This window comes from Anolis carolinensis, chromosome 2 (assembly GCF_035594765.1).
Source record: "Anolis carolinensis isolate JA03-04 chromosome 2, rAnoCar3.1.pri, whole genome shotgun sequence".
NCBI classification, from domain to species: Eukaryota; Metazoa; Chordata; class Lepidosauria; order Squamata; family Dactyloidae; genus Anolis; species Anolis carolinensis.
Genome location: NC_085842.1, coordinates 219021456 through 219039048, shown reverse-complemented (window position 1 = coordinate 219039048; position 17593 = coordinate 219021456). Strand labels below are relative to the sequence as shown.

Sequence of the window (17593 nt, the reverse complement as noted above, 5' to 3'; positions counted from 1 at the left end):
TCCCTGATTAAAAGAGGACAGGAAGGAACTGGCTGCAAAGTAATAGTTCCTGGAGATTTGAGGTTATCCCCACTTTCTTTTCACTTGTTCACCTGAAAAAAGTATAAAGACAGATATAAAGTCACAAGTGATACCACTGGAGAAGAAAGAAGCCAAGTTATGCTGAAATTTGATATAACTCAAACCCAAGTGGGAAAAGGGAGATGTGATAAATGCTTTTTAAACTAGTCTTTGACTTCTGTTTGTAGATAATTCTCTTTGGATTTGTCTAGAAATCACAGACAGGAATGTGTTCTAAATCCCACTTCATCCTGCTCCTACATATGTAATAACATAATCTTGTATGGAAACAGTGGGTATTTCAAATGAATGTAATCATTTTAAATGAAGACATCAGTTGACACAAAACTCCTTTTCTGGACCTCTTGTAGCCTTGTATTCATTTCAATTCATTCTCCCATGAAAAATAAATTACTTACACATTTATTACTCTGTTTTAAATGGCCCACATCCGATCAAAGCTGATAGAATAACCTAAAGAAATAGAAGTGGGCGACAAGATATTGTTTCCAACATGAAGGACTCTCTGCACATAGCTATCCAATTAATGACAAGTTGTATAAATGTTTTAAATGCAATGAATATCTATTAAGATACTGAAAAATCTGATTGTTACTGAATATGGTGCTATTTACTGAATATGTTTCTATTTACTGAATGATTCCCCCCCCCAAAAAATCACTATAAAATAAATGAGGAAACATCACCTCCTTCTAATAATACAATGAGTAAGCAAACTACAGGAAGAAGCTGAAGTGGCATAAGGCAGAGTCCTTTGGGAAATTCTTTTGAGTTTGTTCCATTAAAAAAACCAACACCGCAAACTACCACACTTTTGGACTAGTTTTTCGAGCAATTACTCTCCTAAATGGTACACAAAGCTCACTATAAGACACTACACAGGAATCTGATTATTTCAGCTGTGCCTGGTATTTTTTCATGCAGCTTTGTGAGAACAATCCATGCGAAACAGTACTGACTCGGCTCGCTTAGTAAGTTCACACAATGCTCTTATGACCCTTGTTAAGAACCACTTAACATTTTCTTTGCTTTATCCTCCTTTCTGGTTTTTCTTTTTTTTCAATTATGATCATATAAATTTTGCGGGAAAGTGCAAGCACTCTGCAATACTATTAAAAACATTTTTATGGGATTTGGCTTTCCAGTAGAGTGTCATCATTACATGACAATCCGTTGGACTAGAGGCCATTGTGATCTCTTCTGGCTATGATTCCATGTAACTTAAAAAAAATTTGCAACATTCTCTTAAATAGGAGCATCCAATAACCACAGTTGTAACTGTTATATGTAACAGTTTACTAAAGAGTATAAAGAATCTCTTCAACACTGTGTACAATAACGTGTTAAAAGCAGGAGAGAATGAAAGCACACTATTTCTGTATGAAAAATAGCAATATAACTGCACTGTACTATTTTTCTGAGCTCATAATTCATTAAGCTTTATACACATAATCCCAGTTACATTAAATACTGTCTTTCAGCAAGGAAAATACAATAGTGAAATACACTAACATATGATTGAGAAGACAGGATATTTACCTCCTCCTTAAACATGGCTTGCATCTAGATTGTAGAATTAATGCAGCTTCACATGACTTTAACTGCCATTGTTAGCTATTACATAATCCTGGAAGTTGTGGTTTTACAAGGCCTTTAGCTTTCTTCTCCAAAGAGTGCTGGTGCCTCACCAAACTTCATCGCATTGAGACATGGCTGTTAAAATCAAAATATAAGGCCTCCCTATCCAGAGCTCTACTTCTCCATCTACAGTGTTGTATAATGCAGTTTGAAACTACATTATATGGTCAGTGTAGCCTCATATAATGCAGCTTAACTGTATTGAACTGTATTATATGAGTCTATGCTGGCCCTATAATGCATTTTCAAACTGGGACTGTAGATGGGGCCTGAGTGGCTGTTCTAACTGCTGTCTCTATGCACTTTTTCGCGCAGAGGAAGATCTAGCAATATTTTAACATTTGTTAATCCCTATGCATGGATTTTTGACACTTTAAATGCAAATAGGCCATGTAGTGGTTTCACAAACCACAAATAAACTCCTTATATCTGCAAAACAGTCAATTAATATTTTTACAAAATAAAGGCCCACTTTTTTCCTTGAACGTGTTTCAAGCAGGGCTGGCCAATGAGATTATAGAATCATAGAATCATAGAATCATAGAATAGTAGAGTTGGAAGAGACCTCATGGGCCATCCAGTCCAACCCCCTGCCAAGAAGCAGGAAATCGCATTTAAAGCACCCCCGTGTATTATTTACTATATTTTTATCCTGATGTATAGATTAAACTAGTATCAAACATGACACAATACAATTAAAAACAGAGAAAATGAATTAAAATATAAATAAAAAATTTAATCATTTGTGTCATGGAACATACACATAAGAAAATGCTATTAGAACTACAGTTAAAAAGTTACACACACACCCAAATCCAACTCACATTACAAGATCACGAAAAACAATAACATTCACCCAATTTGAATTTTGCTCCATAGAAAGCATATGATATAGAGTTACTTTGAGCTCAGTATTTAACTTTGGTGTGCCAACACATAGATTAAAAGTAATAAATAGTTGAGGGTATATAATATTATTCAGTTAACACAAATTAAAAAGTTTGAAACAATAAAGTTGCTGATAACCATCTCTCTTTAAAAAAATATGTGGGGAGAAGTCAGCCAAAGAACTAAAATAAAGGGAGCCCAATTTATATATTATAGTCACATCCATGATAATCAAAAATCACTAGAAGTGTCCAATAAATTCAAATGCAATGAATTACTTTATTAAATCTGTTGGTTACTCATTAATTAATTAGTTGCCAATTAATGAATTGATTGAGTAATGTACTGATTAAGCAAGTGAGTCTTTTCGCCTTGCATTCCCCTACCACGGCCCAACTCCCAACTCCGAGCCTGAGCCAAGGGTATCAATGTTCGTGGAATGCTGAGCTGAGAGCAACCTGACTTCCCCTATCAAGTGAGCTTGGAATGCTTTCCTTGTTTCTCTTCCCCATGGGAGCAATAAACAAACAGACAAATAGGCACTTCACACTCTTGGACATCCACCCTCACCACCTGCCATGCCCCAAACAGCCCTCAGCCTGGGATCAGGAGGAAGGCTAAGCTGAATGGCAGTCAGCTTTATAAATATCACTCCCACAGCTGCTGAAGCTGAGGTGTCAGTCTGAAGAGCAAAAGAGATAAATTTGGGCACATCTTGTAGTGTTGCAAGAATTGCTTAGATGGCTGTCTGGGGTTACACACACACATAGGCACACATTACATTTTACAACCCTCTCAGGAGACTGGGAAAACCTTAGGCCAATCCGTCAGAGAGAGCAGTTACATATTAATTGCCCTAACACAAAACTGGCTGTTCTGAGGGTCTGGTGCGTGTGCCACACAGTTAGACCATTTAACAAGCTCCCCATTTAAATTATTCAGGGTGTCCTTTACAAAAGAATTCACAAGCTCATAGTTACTCTGTCTTCACAGACTACTCTTGGATTTGGCACTTGCAGAAGGAAACTGGCCTCAGCATGTATGAAGAAAACACAGTTCTCCTCCTATTATTATTATTATTATTATTATTATTATTATTATTATTATTATTATTATCAACACAACGATGTTGTATGGCACAGCAAACAAGATAGATATGCTGGATTTCGTTTTGCAAAACCACAAGTCGAACACTTCCCAAGTGTCTAGGACTGTGTGATGTATTTTCTGATGATGTGTGCAGATCCCAGTAGGGTGGCCTTTTGCAGTTGGCAGATGGTGATTTTGTCAATGTCTATTGTTTCCAAATGCCGGCTGAGATCTTTTGGCACAGCACCCAGTGTGCCCATCACCACCGGGACCACCTGTACTGGTTTCTGCCAGAGTCTTTGAAGTTCAATCTTGAGGTCCTGATAGCGGCTGAGTTTTTCCTGTTGTTTTTCATCTATGCGACTGTCACCTGGGATGGCAACATCAATGATCCAAACCTTGTTCTTTTCCACAACTGTGATGTCTGGTGTGTTGTGTTCCAGAACTTTGTCAGTCTGGATTCGGAAGTCCCACAGTATCTTTGCATGTTCATTTTCCAATACTTTTGCAGGTTTGTGATCCCACCAGTTCTTTGCTGCTGGGAGGTGGTACTTGAGGCATAAGTTCCAATGAATCATTTGGGCCACATAGTTGTGCCTCTGTTTGTAGTCTGTCTGTGCGATTTTCTTACAGCAGCTGAGGATATGATCAATGGTTTCGTCGGTTTCCTTGCACAGTCTGCATTTTGGGTCATCAGCTGATTTTTCAATCTTGGCCTTAATTGCATTTGTTCTGATGGCTTGCTCCTGGGCTGCAAGGATCAGGCCTTCTGTCTCCTTCTTCAGGGTCCCATTCGTGAGCCATAGCCAGGTCTTCTCCTTATCAGCTTTTCCTTCAATTTTGTCAAGGAACTTTCCATGCAGTGTTTTGTTATTATTATTATTATTTCTATCCCACTTCATTTATTTCTATCCCACTTTATTACTCTAAAAAAAGATACTCAAAGTGGGCAACAGTAAAAGCAATACCATATGAAATTTCAAACCTAGAGAACATCCAAACATTTAAAAATCAAAACCATTAGAACCAGTTAAAAACCCATTTACTTAAGATGCTTACAAAGCCAGACTGAGACCAAGCTATGGGAGACCTCACAGGATAATTGCCAGAGACTCCTATAAGGGGTCTTTGAATACCTACAGCAAATATGAGAGGACAGAAATGACAATTGTGCTTCCCTTATCAATTCCTATTAAGTTATCCCCGCAAAAAGATGATAATAAGAATATGCTGCTAAATATTTTTGTCAGACACCACAATATTATTAGTTGTAATAACTGTGGAGGGGGGGAGCAGGAGAGAGAATGTAAAAATTATTTCTAGACTTTGGGTTTTAATCACTAAAATGTAACCAACTATCAAAAATATTTTTCTGTGTTGGACGCTTCATGACTAGGTATGCTTTAGAAAATTACTTCAGCAAGTTGTTATTGTTGTCCTATAAAACTGCTTGTATTTAGAGTTCAGGTAAGACCTTTCCCATATCAAATTATTTGAAAATTCCAGTTGAATTGTATTTATACATTTGGAGAGCCAACAGAATTTACACCATTTATCATCATATACTTTAATGTTATCATCCATATTGAATCTCGGGGGCTTTGATATTTTAATGATTGCATAAAATTGGTTCCCTTTATCCATTTGAAAGAAACCTCTCAACTACAGTGTAGAAGAATTTGCGACACACATTCAGAAAGGAAGACAAACACGTCTCAGTATTCTTGCTAGATTGTAAATACATGCATCTGAAATAGAAGACCTTGGACTATATCCAACATTTGGCTGATGTACACTGCAACACTCTCTATCCCTCTTGCCCCCTGGGACACCCAAGAACCAACTCCAAGTCTTCTTTATTTTTTTCAGATCTTTAGAGATCATATTTAGGGATTTATTGCATCGGGAAGGAGTGAATCTCCCTATCTCCAAGTAATGCTTGATCTCACAATTCTACTAGTGAAAGACCATGATTTAACATGTCCCCCTCTTTGTTTTCCTTGTTTATTTGTGATTTTGTTGAACATTGTAATTAAACTTTTTCTGCTAGAGAGAGATATTCACCAAGAAATATTGCATAGCTCTAAGAAATACACGAAACAGCTACACAATTAATATTATAAATATGAACTAAAAGAAACCACTTTTAAAAAGTCACAGGGAGAGGTAATACATTATTTATTATTATTATTATTATTATTATTATTATTAAAAGATGAACCCACAGTGAAAGGATAAACACAGTGTTAGTTTTTTTGTCTTTATATTAGATCTGATAATCAAACTACAATTACAAAGTAAAGTGGAACAAAAATCTCTCTCTGACTTATTATCAACAGAAAAAGTAATAAGGAATCATATACAAAGCAAGTCCTTCCACTTGCCTTATGCTGACCTTTAGGTGCATTATTTTAACATGATCAACACTATTTATACAGTTCCCATTTTATTAAATACAGTTGCACATATTAGACTTATAAGCAGTCCGAAAGAGTTGAAGCACATTAGCTGGAGCTATATTGTCATCTTAAGATAATATATTAAGAAATCAGGCCCACTGGAAACTGATGCTTAATTCCCATAAGCCTGGATAGGATCAAACCGGACATCCTGTGACTTCAATGACCCTGGCAAGTCTGATCCTACAACACAAGACTTGTCAGGTTATTCATTCCCAGAAAATGCATAAACATCAAAGGATGCATAATTAAGTGCACATTTCAGCACTTTGCTTTAGCTGGGTGATGGAATAGATTAGCAAGTAGATTAAGAGATAGCTGTAAATGCTAAGGAAAAGGCTTAGGTCTAAGTTAGTTCCTCCAAATGCAATTACTCAAAAGGAACACAAAATCCAGGAAATATCCCTCTAGAATCAGTAGGCCTAACCACAGCCACAGCTAAACACTGGATTAGGTCTATAAAATAAAATCCCATTAATCTCCAGTCCAGTTTGTAGCTTAAGAGCTTTGTGTGTGTGTGCTTTTATGAAAACTCATTGATATAAATGAGACTTTTCTGCTGAATAATTGTGCCCAGGTAACGCTATAACTATGGTTTGAACTGCTCTACTGCAATGCAAAAAAAAAAAAAATCTGCAGTGTTAACTAGGCCCTCCTAGGGGATTCTGAAGAGGTGTGTAACTTTAAACTATCATGAAGACATGAGAGAAGCTAGCTCTACCATTAAGCCTTAGACCAGCAGGTTTGAGATGTCCTGAAAGGCAGCAGATAGATGGTACACCATGTAAAAAAATTGAAAAAAATATTCCTGGTTTGAAAGTGTTGTTTCTTGTTTAATTGTGCTGTACTTACTTTTAAAGTAGTTGTTATACTCCAGAAATTTGGTTTTTGTGGCTACCACAAACTATGCTGCATTGGTTGAGACTTGATGAGATGTTCATTGAAAAACTATAGCAAAATGTACTGCAGGATAGCCCTCAAAAACAAGGTTTTTGCAGTTCCATGTTTTTATGGAATTAGGAAATTGCATTTATAACCCAGGAACAAAAATCATGTTAAATTGTGGTTGTTTATGTTTCTAATGTCGGGGTATTTCTGGGAGCTTTTAGGGATTATGCACCTTCTGAACCTCTTTCTCCAGCTCAGGCAACAAAATGCCATGACTCGATTGATGATCTCTGGAATGTATGGGGGCCCTTCTCCTTCCATTGCAATCCAAACACAGATGAATTAAATCCTCTCAGGATTGATATTGGATTTGTGGGATGAGGTACCCCTTCATCCCTATTTGATCTGGGGGGGGGGGGGTTGTGCCAAGGAAGTTTGCACTGTGCAAATGTTTAAACTGGGACAAAGAGGTCTGGTCCGGATATAGGATGGATCTACACTGTCCTATACCCCAGAATCAGATCAGGGATCAGTTCCTGAGATATAGGACAGTATAGATCAGTGGTTCCCAACCTGTGGGTCTCCAGGTGTTTTGGACTTCAACTCCCAGAAATCCCAGCTAGCTTACAAGCTGTTAGGAATTTTGGGAGCTGAAGTCCAAAATACCTGGAGGCTCAAAGTTTGGAAACCACTGGTATAGATCCAGCCATAGTCCTCTGGCCTTTCCATGTTGCTGTTGTGGTAGAAGACCTGTTGGAGGAGGACCTGAGTATGTAACCAATTTTTGTTCCTGGTTTATAAAGTTTCTTAACTGGCTCTATCATCAAAACATGAAAATGGTTTATCCTGCATCCTGCAGAACTTTTTGCTCTAGTTTTTCAATGAATATCTCATGGAGTCTCAACCAATTCAGCATAGTTTGTGGCAGCCACAACTGAAGTATAACAACTTTCAAAGTACAGTACTATAACACAATTAAACAGGAATATCACTTTCGAACCAGGAACATAAATGTTTTCAATTTTTTGTTACATGGTGTTATTGGGCTGGTGAGGGATCCCTTTCTGCCTGGAAAATATCAGTGCTCGGGGCCCTTCCACCCAGCCATATAACCCAGAATTTCAAGGCAGAAAATCCCACAATATCTGCTTTGAACTGAGTTATCTGAGTCCAGACTGCCATATATTCCAGTTCAAAGCAGGTAATATTGGATTTAATTCAGCTATGTGGAAGGGGCCTCAGTGACCTTGGAATCTTGGGCAGGATCCCCTGTACAGGCTTTCTCTATTCCCCTGTCTGTGCACAGTCTGCAATAGAAGTAGACCTCTCTTAAAAGGAAACCTTCCTTCCCTTTGTTTGTTTTTAAGAATAACCCCTCCTTTTTTCAGGGGAGGTGGCTCATGAAACCGACAATTAATTGGAGGATGGAGCCCTGTGGTGCAGTGGGTTAAACTCTGTGCCAGTAGGACTGCTGACAGACAGGTCCCTGGTTCGAATCTGGGGAGAGGGTGTTGAGCTCCCTCTGTCAGCTCCAGCTCCCCATGTGGGGACATGAGAGAAGCCTCCCACAAGGATGGTAAAAACATCAAACATCCGGGAGTCTCAGGGCAACGTCTTTGCAAGGGCCAGTTCTCACACACCAGAAGCGACTTGCAGTTTCTCAAGTCACTCCTGACACGAGAAAAAAAATTGGAGGATGAGGGTGATAATTCTTAATTTAGGCATTAAAACAAAAAGAGCTTGTAGTATGTTATTGAATGTAGAAGTGGGTCTATATAATATTTCTTAACTGAAGTAGACCCGTTAGAATTAGAAAACAAGTCCTAGACTCACCTTTATGTTTGTTAGTTTTGTTTTAGTATCTGTGTTAAGTATGTATGTCTGTGTATTGATGTGCTTTAATTTTTTGTGTTTCTATATTTTTGTGTTGTCCGTTGTAATCTTTTTTAGTTAGAGAGTAGATTAGTTGTGCGTGTGTGTGTATATATATAACTTCATTATGTATGTTTTCACTTTAATATAGTCGAGACTTTTCCACTCGCAATCCCTGTGACCCTAGGTATATAAGACACATAGAAAAATCAAATATTTACTGATAAAAACCCGCATTTGCAGGGCTTGCTAAATAGGATGATGTTCCTTTCTGAGGAGTACGGCTGAATAATTGTCTGCAGAGTCCCGTCTCCCCCCCCCCCCCGGGGTTCGAATCCGGGAGTAGGGTGAGCTCCCGTCTGTCAGCTCCAACTTCCCATGCGGGGACATGAGAGAATCCTCCCACACCATGGGCAACCTCCTTGCAGAAGGCCAATTCTGTCACACCAGAAGGGGCTCGCATCGCCCCGATAACCGGAAGGTTGTTGCCAACAGATTTATGTAAACGGGTGGTGTTCAGAAACCCATAACCGTTGCCAAATTTATCGTGCTCCCCACCCACCCAAGGGACCCCATTTGGGGTCAACAGAATGACGTTCATGACCAAGAGAACCTTTGAGACCTTGGTGCTGGTCCGGTTTAAATATTTTGATGCAAAATCTACAAACAAATAAATAAAATATATAAACAAATAAACAAAGCCAAGCTTTGAAGCTGAAAGGCCATTCAATGCTAATCAAGGTGGTCAATTGCAACATTCACATTTGCCTCAGACAGACAAGAGTTCTTTTTTCCACCCTGGACATTCCACAGATATATAAACCCCACTTGCCTAGTTTCCAACAGACCTCACAACCTCTGAGATGCGGGTGAAAGGTCAGGAGAGAATGCTTCTGGAACATGGCGATACAGCCCGGAAAACTCACAGCCACCTAGTGATTCCGGCCATGAAAGCCTTCCACAACACAAAATAACATTACATTTATGACCAGATGTAGTTGTTTCTTGAGGTGGATCTACACTGCTATATAATCCAGTTTCAGAATGCAGATTAACTGCACTGAACTGTATTATATGGTAGTGTAGACATCCAGGTCAATTAAACTGAATTTACACTGCCAAAAATGCAGTTTCACTGCACTGAATTGGATTATATGAGTCTGACCTGCGGTATACAGTTCAATGCAGTTAATCTGCATTCTGAAATTGCATAATATGGCAGAGTAAATCCAGCCTTTGTCCACTTGGTACAATGCCATTCGTTAAAAACCATAAAACAGTAGGTCCAACCCAGTTCGTCCTCACATGGATTCAAGTGCTGAAGCCCTTCCCTGGTAATACTAGCAACATATTTTGGTGCCTCGAATATTAGACCCATTTCTGGGTCTCTTTGCTCTGCTGATTCCAAAAACAGCACCAGTTTCCCCCCTGTGGCCTCTAGCTTTTGAGATACTGAACATATGCCATCTACCAGTTGCACGCCCATAAAAAAATCACATAACCATATCTAAGATACTAGATCTGATGCGGTCTATCCAAAGCGATTTTCTGAGAACACTCCACATAACCCTAGGAAGAGGCCTAAAAATCAAGAGGACAAGATGTTTTGTTGTTGTTGTTGGGCTGTATAATTTAAGGATTAAATATATTCATAATCTCAATGATCTCAGGAGGTTTATCGGAGGTCCTTGAGATCCTCGCATTTCCTTTACTTAATGCGGCTATTTCATAATTTGATCCTTTTATGTGAGAAGTGAGGGATTTTGGGGGCCATTTCTCGAGGAAGGGTCTCCCCGCCTGCCTTCATTTGGGGGTCTCTCCAACCCGCCTTTTGCCAGCTGGGCTCCCGAGGGCTAAGGCAGCGAAGCCAAGGGAAGCAAGGGCTTCTTTTTCCCCAAAGCATGGGTGGGACACTTGTTTCCCGCTATTATTCTACTCCAGGCAGGAAAGAAAGACAAACCCGCCCGAAAGGAGATCAGCGACCGGCGACACGATCCACCGAGCACTAAGTTTTTCGAAACACCCCATTGAAACGAATAGGAATTGTGGGTCCTTGGCCTCAAAGAGAGGGAGCCAACGGCAGATCCGTGGCTACAGCAAAATCAAGGGCCCTTCCACACAGCCCTATAACCCAGAATATCAAGGCAGAAAAATCCCACAGTATCTGCTTTGAACTGGCTTATCCGAATCCACACTGCCATATATTCCAGTTCAAAGCAGATAATATGGAATTTTATTCAGCTGTGTGGAAGGGGCCCCAGTGAGAAAAGGCGCTGCTCCGGAAAAGCGTCGCCTCTCCTCTCTGGCCACAGACACATAATACGGTTTAACTCCACTGGCCTGGATTCTATGGCAGTGTAGACGCACATAATCCATTTCAGGGACAGGGTAGTTAAACTGCATTATATAGCAGTGTAAATGGGGTCTCTCTATCTCAGAGGAGGAGAGATGTTGTTAAACGGTTTGTTACATCAGTCTACCTCTTACTAGAGTGACAATTGCCATGAATGTATTGTCACTTGAAGGTGTGTGTGTCTCTGTGTGTATGTATATATGTGTGTGTGTGTGTGTGTATATTCAAGTGACAATACATTTATGTCAATGTATCTATTGTGTGTGCATGCCTTCAAGTAACAATACATTTGTCAATCTATTTAATGTGTTTGTGCATATTATATACCATATATATATACCGTACATACCTTCGAGTGACAATACATTTAAGTCAATGTATTTAACGTGTATATGTATGTGTGTGTGTATATGTGTGTGTATGTATATATATATATATATATATATATATATATATATATATATATATATATCCCATCAAGAGACAATACAGTACTTGTATGCCAATGTATTTAATGTATGTGTGTATATATCCCTTCAAGAGACAATGCATTTATGGTATGTCAATGTATCTATTATATGTGTGTCTATATATGCCTTCAAGTAACAATATATTTATGTCAATCTATTTAATGTGGGTGTGTGCATATTATATACCATATATATATATACCGTACATACCATAGGGTGACAATACATTTATGCCAATGTATTTAACACACACACATACACATATATCCCTTTAAGCGACAATACTTTTATGCCCATGTATTTAATGTGTGTATCCCTTCAAGCGATTTATGTCAATGTATTTAATATGTATGTGTAACAATATATTTCTCTCTGTGTGTGTGTGTGTGTGTGTGTGTATCTTCAAGCGACAATACATTTATGTAAATGATATATATATATCAAATGATCCTTGGGCTTAAGGCGACCTTATGAATTTCATATATCACAGACTTTTCTTTATGTTATATCAGTTTCCTCCTGTGAAATGGAGCCTATAGCCTCGGGTATTCACTGACAGGTTCCCATCCTACTGACATCCTTCCATCCGAGTACTAACCGGGGCTGACTCTGTTTAGGGGATCTGGTGCCTTTGGGGCATTAATATCTACACACTACAACCCGACCACTTAAAAAGAAAAAGGCCGTGGAAAATTCCAGGTAATTTTTTCCACCCTCTGTCTCGGACTCTCCTATTTTACTATTCGCTCGGAGGGAAAGAACGGGTGTTCTGATAAAAATAAAAATTATACACACACACATATAATCGGATTCAGAACAAATGAGATTTTTGAGGATGCCTTTGAAATCAGAATACTTTATATTTTAAAAACGGCTCAAAAAAAGCACAATCTAAGCCGTAAAAGCCGCTCGCCTGAAGGATATTTTGTTCAGTAGGGAAATCTGGCCCTTTTCGACGGGACTATGTGTCCAACTAAAGAAATGAAGGGCCCGCCTTGTCATTTTATTATGTGGCCCTCCAAATTATTATCTGCTGGATTACAACTCCTGCCTTCCTCACTGGACATCAGAACTGGATCCTATGGGAGTTGGGATACAGTAACATCTGGGAGACTACAGTTTGTCGGGAGAGAGGGGTTTGAATGTCGATACAAGGCTTACGGTCAGAAATTAAAATGTCCCTTTACCTCTCCCCAACCTCAGAGTCACAAGTGCTATTGGGTCGCAATTCCCACCATCCCCAGTCCGCATGGCGGATAACACTATGTAACACGGTTTTTATTCCTAAGTTATACATGTCATTTCCTAATTGGTAATTGGTTCTATTATGAAACCATGGAAAAAGTTGATTAAACTGCAAAAACTTTGTTTTTGTGGCACCTCCTGCAGCCCATTTTGCTATAGTTTTTCAATGAACATCTTATGGAGTCTCAACCAATTCAACATAATTTGTGGCAGCCACAAAAACGAAGTTTCTGGAATATTACAGGTACTTTCAAAGTAAATACCGCACAATTAAACAGGAAATGACACTTTCAAACGAGGAACAGAATTGTTTTCAAATTTTGTTATACAGTGGATAATCAAAAGTGAAGGAAGTTGTCCTTCAATAACATCTTAGGGATCCAAACTGGGTAAAAACTAAAGCGCATCGGAAATTCACTCTTGGAAGCCTTATCTGAGGAAAAGGTGTTTCCAATGAAGCTTACTCGCCAATCCTTGTTTCTACAACAAGCCACGTTTTCCCAAATCCAATAATCCCAGGGACTAAAAGTGAAGCGAAGTCTTCTGAACAGGGGAACAGGCAGCTAAACAAATTCCACAGGGATGTTAACGCTTCCCTATGCTATTCAAAGCTTATGTGATTTTAATAATTGGATTATGTGATTTTAATAATTGATGTAATTGATTTTATATGTTTTAATTCTCTGGTTTTAATGTAGATGTTTACCAATTGTATGTAATTTAAAGTAACGGAATTGCTGCCGATATGTGAGGCCGCTCTGAGTCCCACTCGAGGTTGAGAAGGGCGGGGTACAAATATGGAAAATAAAAAACATAAATAAATAAATAGCTGTCCCGAGTCCCTTTGGGGAGAGGGGCCAGGAATACGGCAAATAAAGCATTATTATTATTATTATTATTATTATTATTATTATTATTATTATTATTATTTTCCTTATTATATATGTGTGTATATACCTTTCATTATATGTGTGCGTGCGTATGTATATATTTGGCTAGAGTTACACTTTAGAAATAGACTCTTTCTCACATACAAACAAATCCAATTTAAGAACAAATCTACAGAACCTATCATGGATTGCTGTGAGTTTTCCGGGCTGTCTTTAGGAGGGATTTTCTCCCAGTCTTAAATTGTCTTACAATATGTTGTGGAAGGCTTTCATGGCCGAAATCACTGGGTGCTGGCTAGGATCCACAGACAATACACTCCAATTGGAAGCTGTTGGGTTGTTGTGAGTTTTCCAGGCTGTATAAATCATGTTCCAGAAGCATTCCTCCTGACGTTTCACCCACATCTATGGCAGGCATCCTCAGAGGCCGTGAGGTCTGTTGGAAACTAGGCAAGTGGGTTTTACATATGTGTGGAATGTCCAGGGTGGGAGAAATAACTCTTGTCTGTTGGAGGCAAGTGTGAATGTTGCACTTGGCCAGTTTGATTAGCCTTTAATGTGGGCGAAAGGTCAGGAGATAATGCTTCTGGAGCAAGGCCATACAGCCCGGAAAACTCACAGCAACCCAGTGATTCCGGCCATGTAAACCTTCTACGACACACAGAAACCTATCTTGTTCCTAACTTGGGGACAGCATGGACTCAAGGGCCCTTTGAAGACTCATGAAAAATACTCTGACTCCCCTTAAGGCACAGGCCTTAATCCAGAGGGATTGGGGCCGTCCTGAGCCCCCCTCTTTGTCTGAGGGCAGGGCTGCAGCGAAGGGGGGGGGGTAGGGGTTCACCCCCCCACCGAAAAATTTCAGGTTTTATAAAAAAAAACTGGTTTACTTATGAATTTTAACTGATTAATCAAATCCTCATGGGTGTCCACTGAAGTTTATCTGTTTTGAGTGTCCACTGAAGTTTATCGATGGAGCCTGATTTCTACATTATTTAGCGCTATGGAACTACTCTTCATGATTCGTTTAAAAAAAGTTTCAACCCCCTCCCCCCCCCCCCCCCGCCCGAATTTTTTTCTGGCTATGGTCCTGTCTGAGGGCCACCTTCCAAAGGAGAAAGGGAGGGACTCCGATGGAGGCTGGAGCGAAATCTTTTGCTGGGAGCCTAAAATGAACAAGAGGTGCCTTTCCCCCCCCCCTTCAACCCTTCCTTCAGGGGCCCCGGCGGTGCAGTGGATTAAACCCCTGAGATGTTGAACTTGCTAATCAAAAGGCTGGAGGTTTGAAACCGGGGGATGGGCCAGCTCCCGCTGTTAGCCCCAGCTTCTGCCAACCTCGCAGTTCAAAAATATGCAAATGTGAGTAGGTCAATAGGTACCACTCCGGCGAGAAGGTAAGGGCGCTCCATGAAGTCATGCTGGCCACATGACCTTGGAGGTGTCTATGGACAACGCCGGCTCTTCGGCTTAGAAATGAAGATAAGCAGGGCTGTTGCCAAGGCATAATAAAGCATACTGGATAAAAGTTAACTAGCAAAGAAAGTGGGATGATGGTCACAGTGGGAGTCAAGGCTCTTCTGGACTCTTGGACGAATTCTTGAACAGGCTTCTGGAATGAGCTTCGTGTATTCCAAGTAGACTGGAATGTACTTAATCTTTTTTATACTTGTTTTAAACCGCTTCATTGCATGTGTTCCAATAGCAGATTCGCAAATTAGTTTAGCGTTTACATCTTATTTTATTTTATTTTGGTTATTTAATATGCAATGTTAATTTTACTTAAGTGATATTGGTCTTTACTGTTCTAATGTAGCACAAATCCTATGTAAAATCGTACCTATTTTTGACATTAATATCTAAATCTGAAAATCTATACAGAAAGTCTTTACGAATTTTTTCAGGTAAATAAACCTGGTTTACTCATGAATTTTAACTGATTAACCAAATCCCCAGGAGTGTCCACTGAAGTTTATCTGTCTTGAGCGTCCACTGAAGTTTATCGGTGGAGCCTGATTTCTAAATTATTTTGCCTTATGGAACTACTCTTGATTCGCTAAAAAAAAGTTTCAACCCTACCCCCCCCCCCCCACCCTCGATTTTTTTTTCTGGCTATGATCCTGGGCACAGGCCTTAATCCAAAGGGCTTGTCTGAGAGCCACCTTCCAAAGGAGAAAGGGAGGGAGGCCGAAGGAGGCAGGGGCCAAACCCTTTTCTGGGGGCCTAAACTGGATGGGAGGTGCCTTTTCCCCCCTTCCATCCTTCCTTCAGCCCCTCCCCCCTCCTGGCATAGCGGGTTAAAACCGCTGAGCTGCTGAACTTGTCGGTGGTTCAAATCCAGGGAAAAGGGTGAGCTCCTGCTGTTAGCCCCAGCTTTTGCCAACCTAGCAGTTCGAAAACATAGATCAATAGGTACCGCTCAGTGGGAAGATAAAGGCGCTCCATGCAGTCATGCCAGCCACATGATCTTGGAAGTGTCTATGGACAACGCCGGCTCTTCGGCTTAGAAATGGAGATGAGCACCAACCCCCAGAGTCGGACATGACTGGACTTAATGTCAGGGCAAAACCTTTACCTTTGCCTATCCTTCCTCCCTCCCTTCTCGGTCTGTTGAGGCTATTAATAGGCCCTGCCTGGCCCATCTATTCCTGTCCCGCTGGAGGAGGGAACGGGCTGCTGTCGCTGAGGCGAAAGAAAAAGCGGCCTATATACAGGCGAAACTAGTTTCCAGACACCTGTCAAATGGGAAGAAGCCCCACATCCTTCGCGCCCAACTCACCGGCGTGGAGGCCCAGGCCTTGGGTGCCGTCGTCGCCGTCGTCGTTGTCAGCTTCGTCGCCGCCGCCTCCGCTTTCGTCGGGACTGAGGCCTTCCATGGACAAATCCAGGCCTTTGCCGCCCCAGTCGCGGAGCTTGCGCTTCTTATGGGAGCCGATGAGGGCCTCGACGGAGAAGGCGTGCGCGCGCGAGCTCAGGGCCACGGCCGAGCGCCTCCTGTCGTTCATGGCGGCGCCCCCAAAAGGAGTGGGCCCCGCTCTACATGGGTGCCCCCCCCCCCCCCGAGAGGGAGACAGCCTTCCCTCAGCGCCCGGCCACTCTGCTGCTTCTGCTGCTTCTGCTGCGCTTCATGGCGCTGCCCCCCTCCCCTCCCTTCCCTCCTCTGAGCGCTCCCAACTTCGGAGCGAGCCTTTTTCTCTTCCCTTTTTTCCTTCCCTCAGCGGGGCCGCCTGTCTGTCAAAAGAGAGGCGCGTTAAAAAAAAAACACACAAAGCCCTGACCAATAGGAAGGCGAGAATGGCCGCGAGAGTTCCAGGGCAGGAGCCAATCAGGAAAGGGCGGGCCGCGAGCGAGATAGAGACGGAGCGCGCGCCGAGGGGAGGGGGCGGGGTTAACTCTTTGGGCTGCAAAGCACCTCTGGCCCAAAAAGGCAGCCCAGCACCATCTCCAGCCAAAACCAGATGTCGCACCGCTGCCTTCCCCTCCTCCTCTTCTTTCCTCTTTCCCTCGCACCCCTCCCTCCCGCCGGAGAAAACTTCCACGCCAATAGGCGCCTGCAGGGCCCCGTCGTTTCCCACTTTCCAAAGCCTTGCATTGATTCATATATACATACACACACACACACACATATGAATGTGTATGTATATATACATACACACACACATACACACAGATAGATAGATATATACACACACGCACACACAGTGTATATATATATATATATAT

At 41.0% G+C, this 17593-nt stretch overlaps 1 protein-coding gene across 2 annotated transcripts in view; it reads right to left on the bottom strand.

The window, feature by feature from the left end:
• The window catches only part of tbx15 (T-box transcription factor 15), a 71684-nt gene extending 54593 nt beyond the window's left edge, over nucleotides 1-17091 (bottom strand). The window contains exon 1 of one of the 2 annotated variants that reach the window (XR_001730585.2): nucleotides 16650-17091. Coding sequence is in view for 1 of the 2 variants with exons in the window: in XM_003223748.4 (XP_003223796.1) it covers nucleotides 16650-16875 (226 nt within the window). In the remaining variant the exon portion in view is untranslated. The remainder of the gene's footprint in view (nucleotides 1-16649) is intronic. The other variant, XM_003223748.4, reaches the window with a different exon arrangement.
• Nucleotides 17092-17593: the final 502 nt, after the last annotated feature.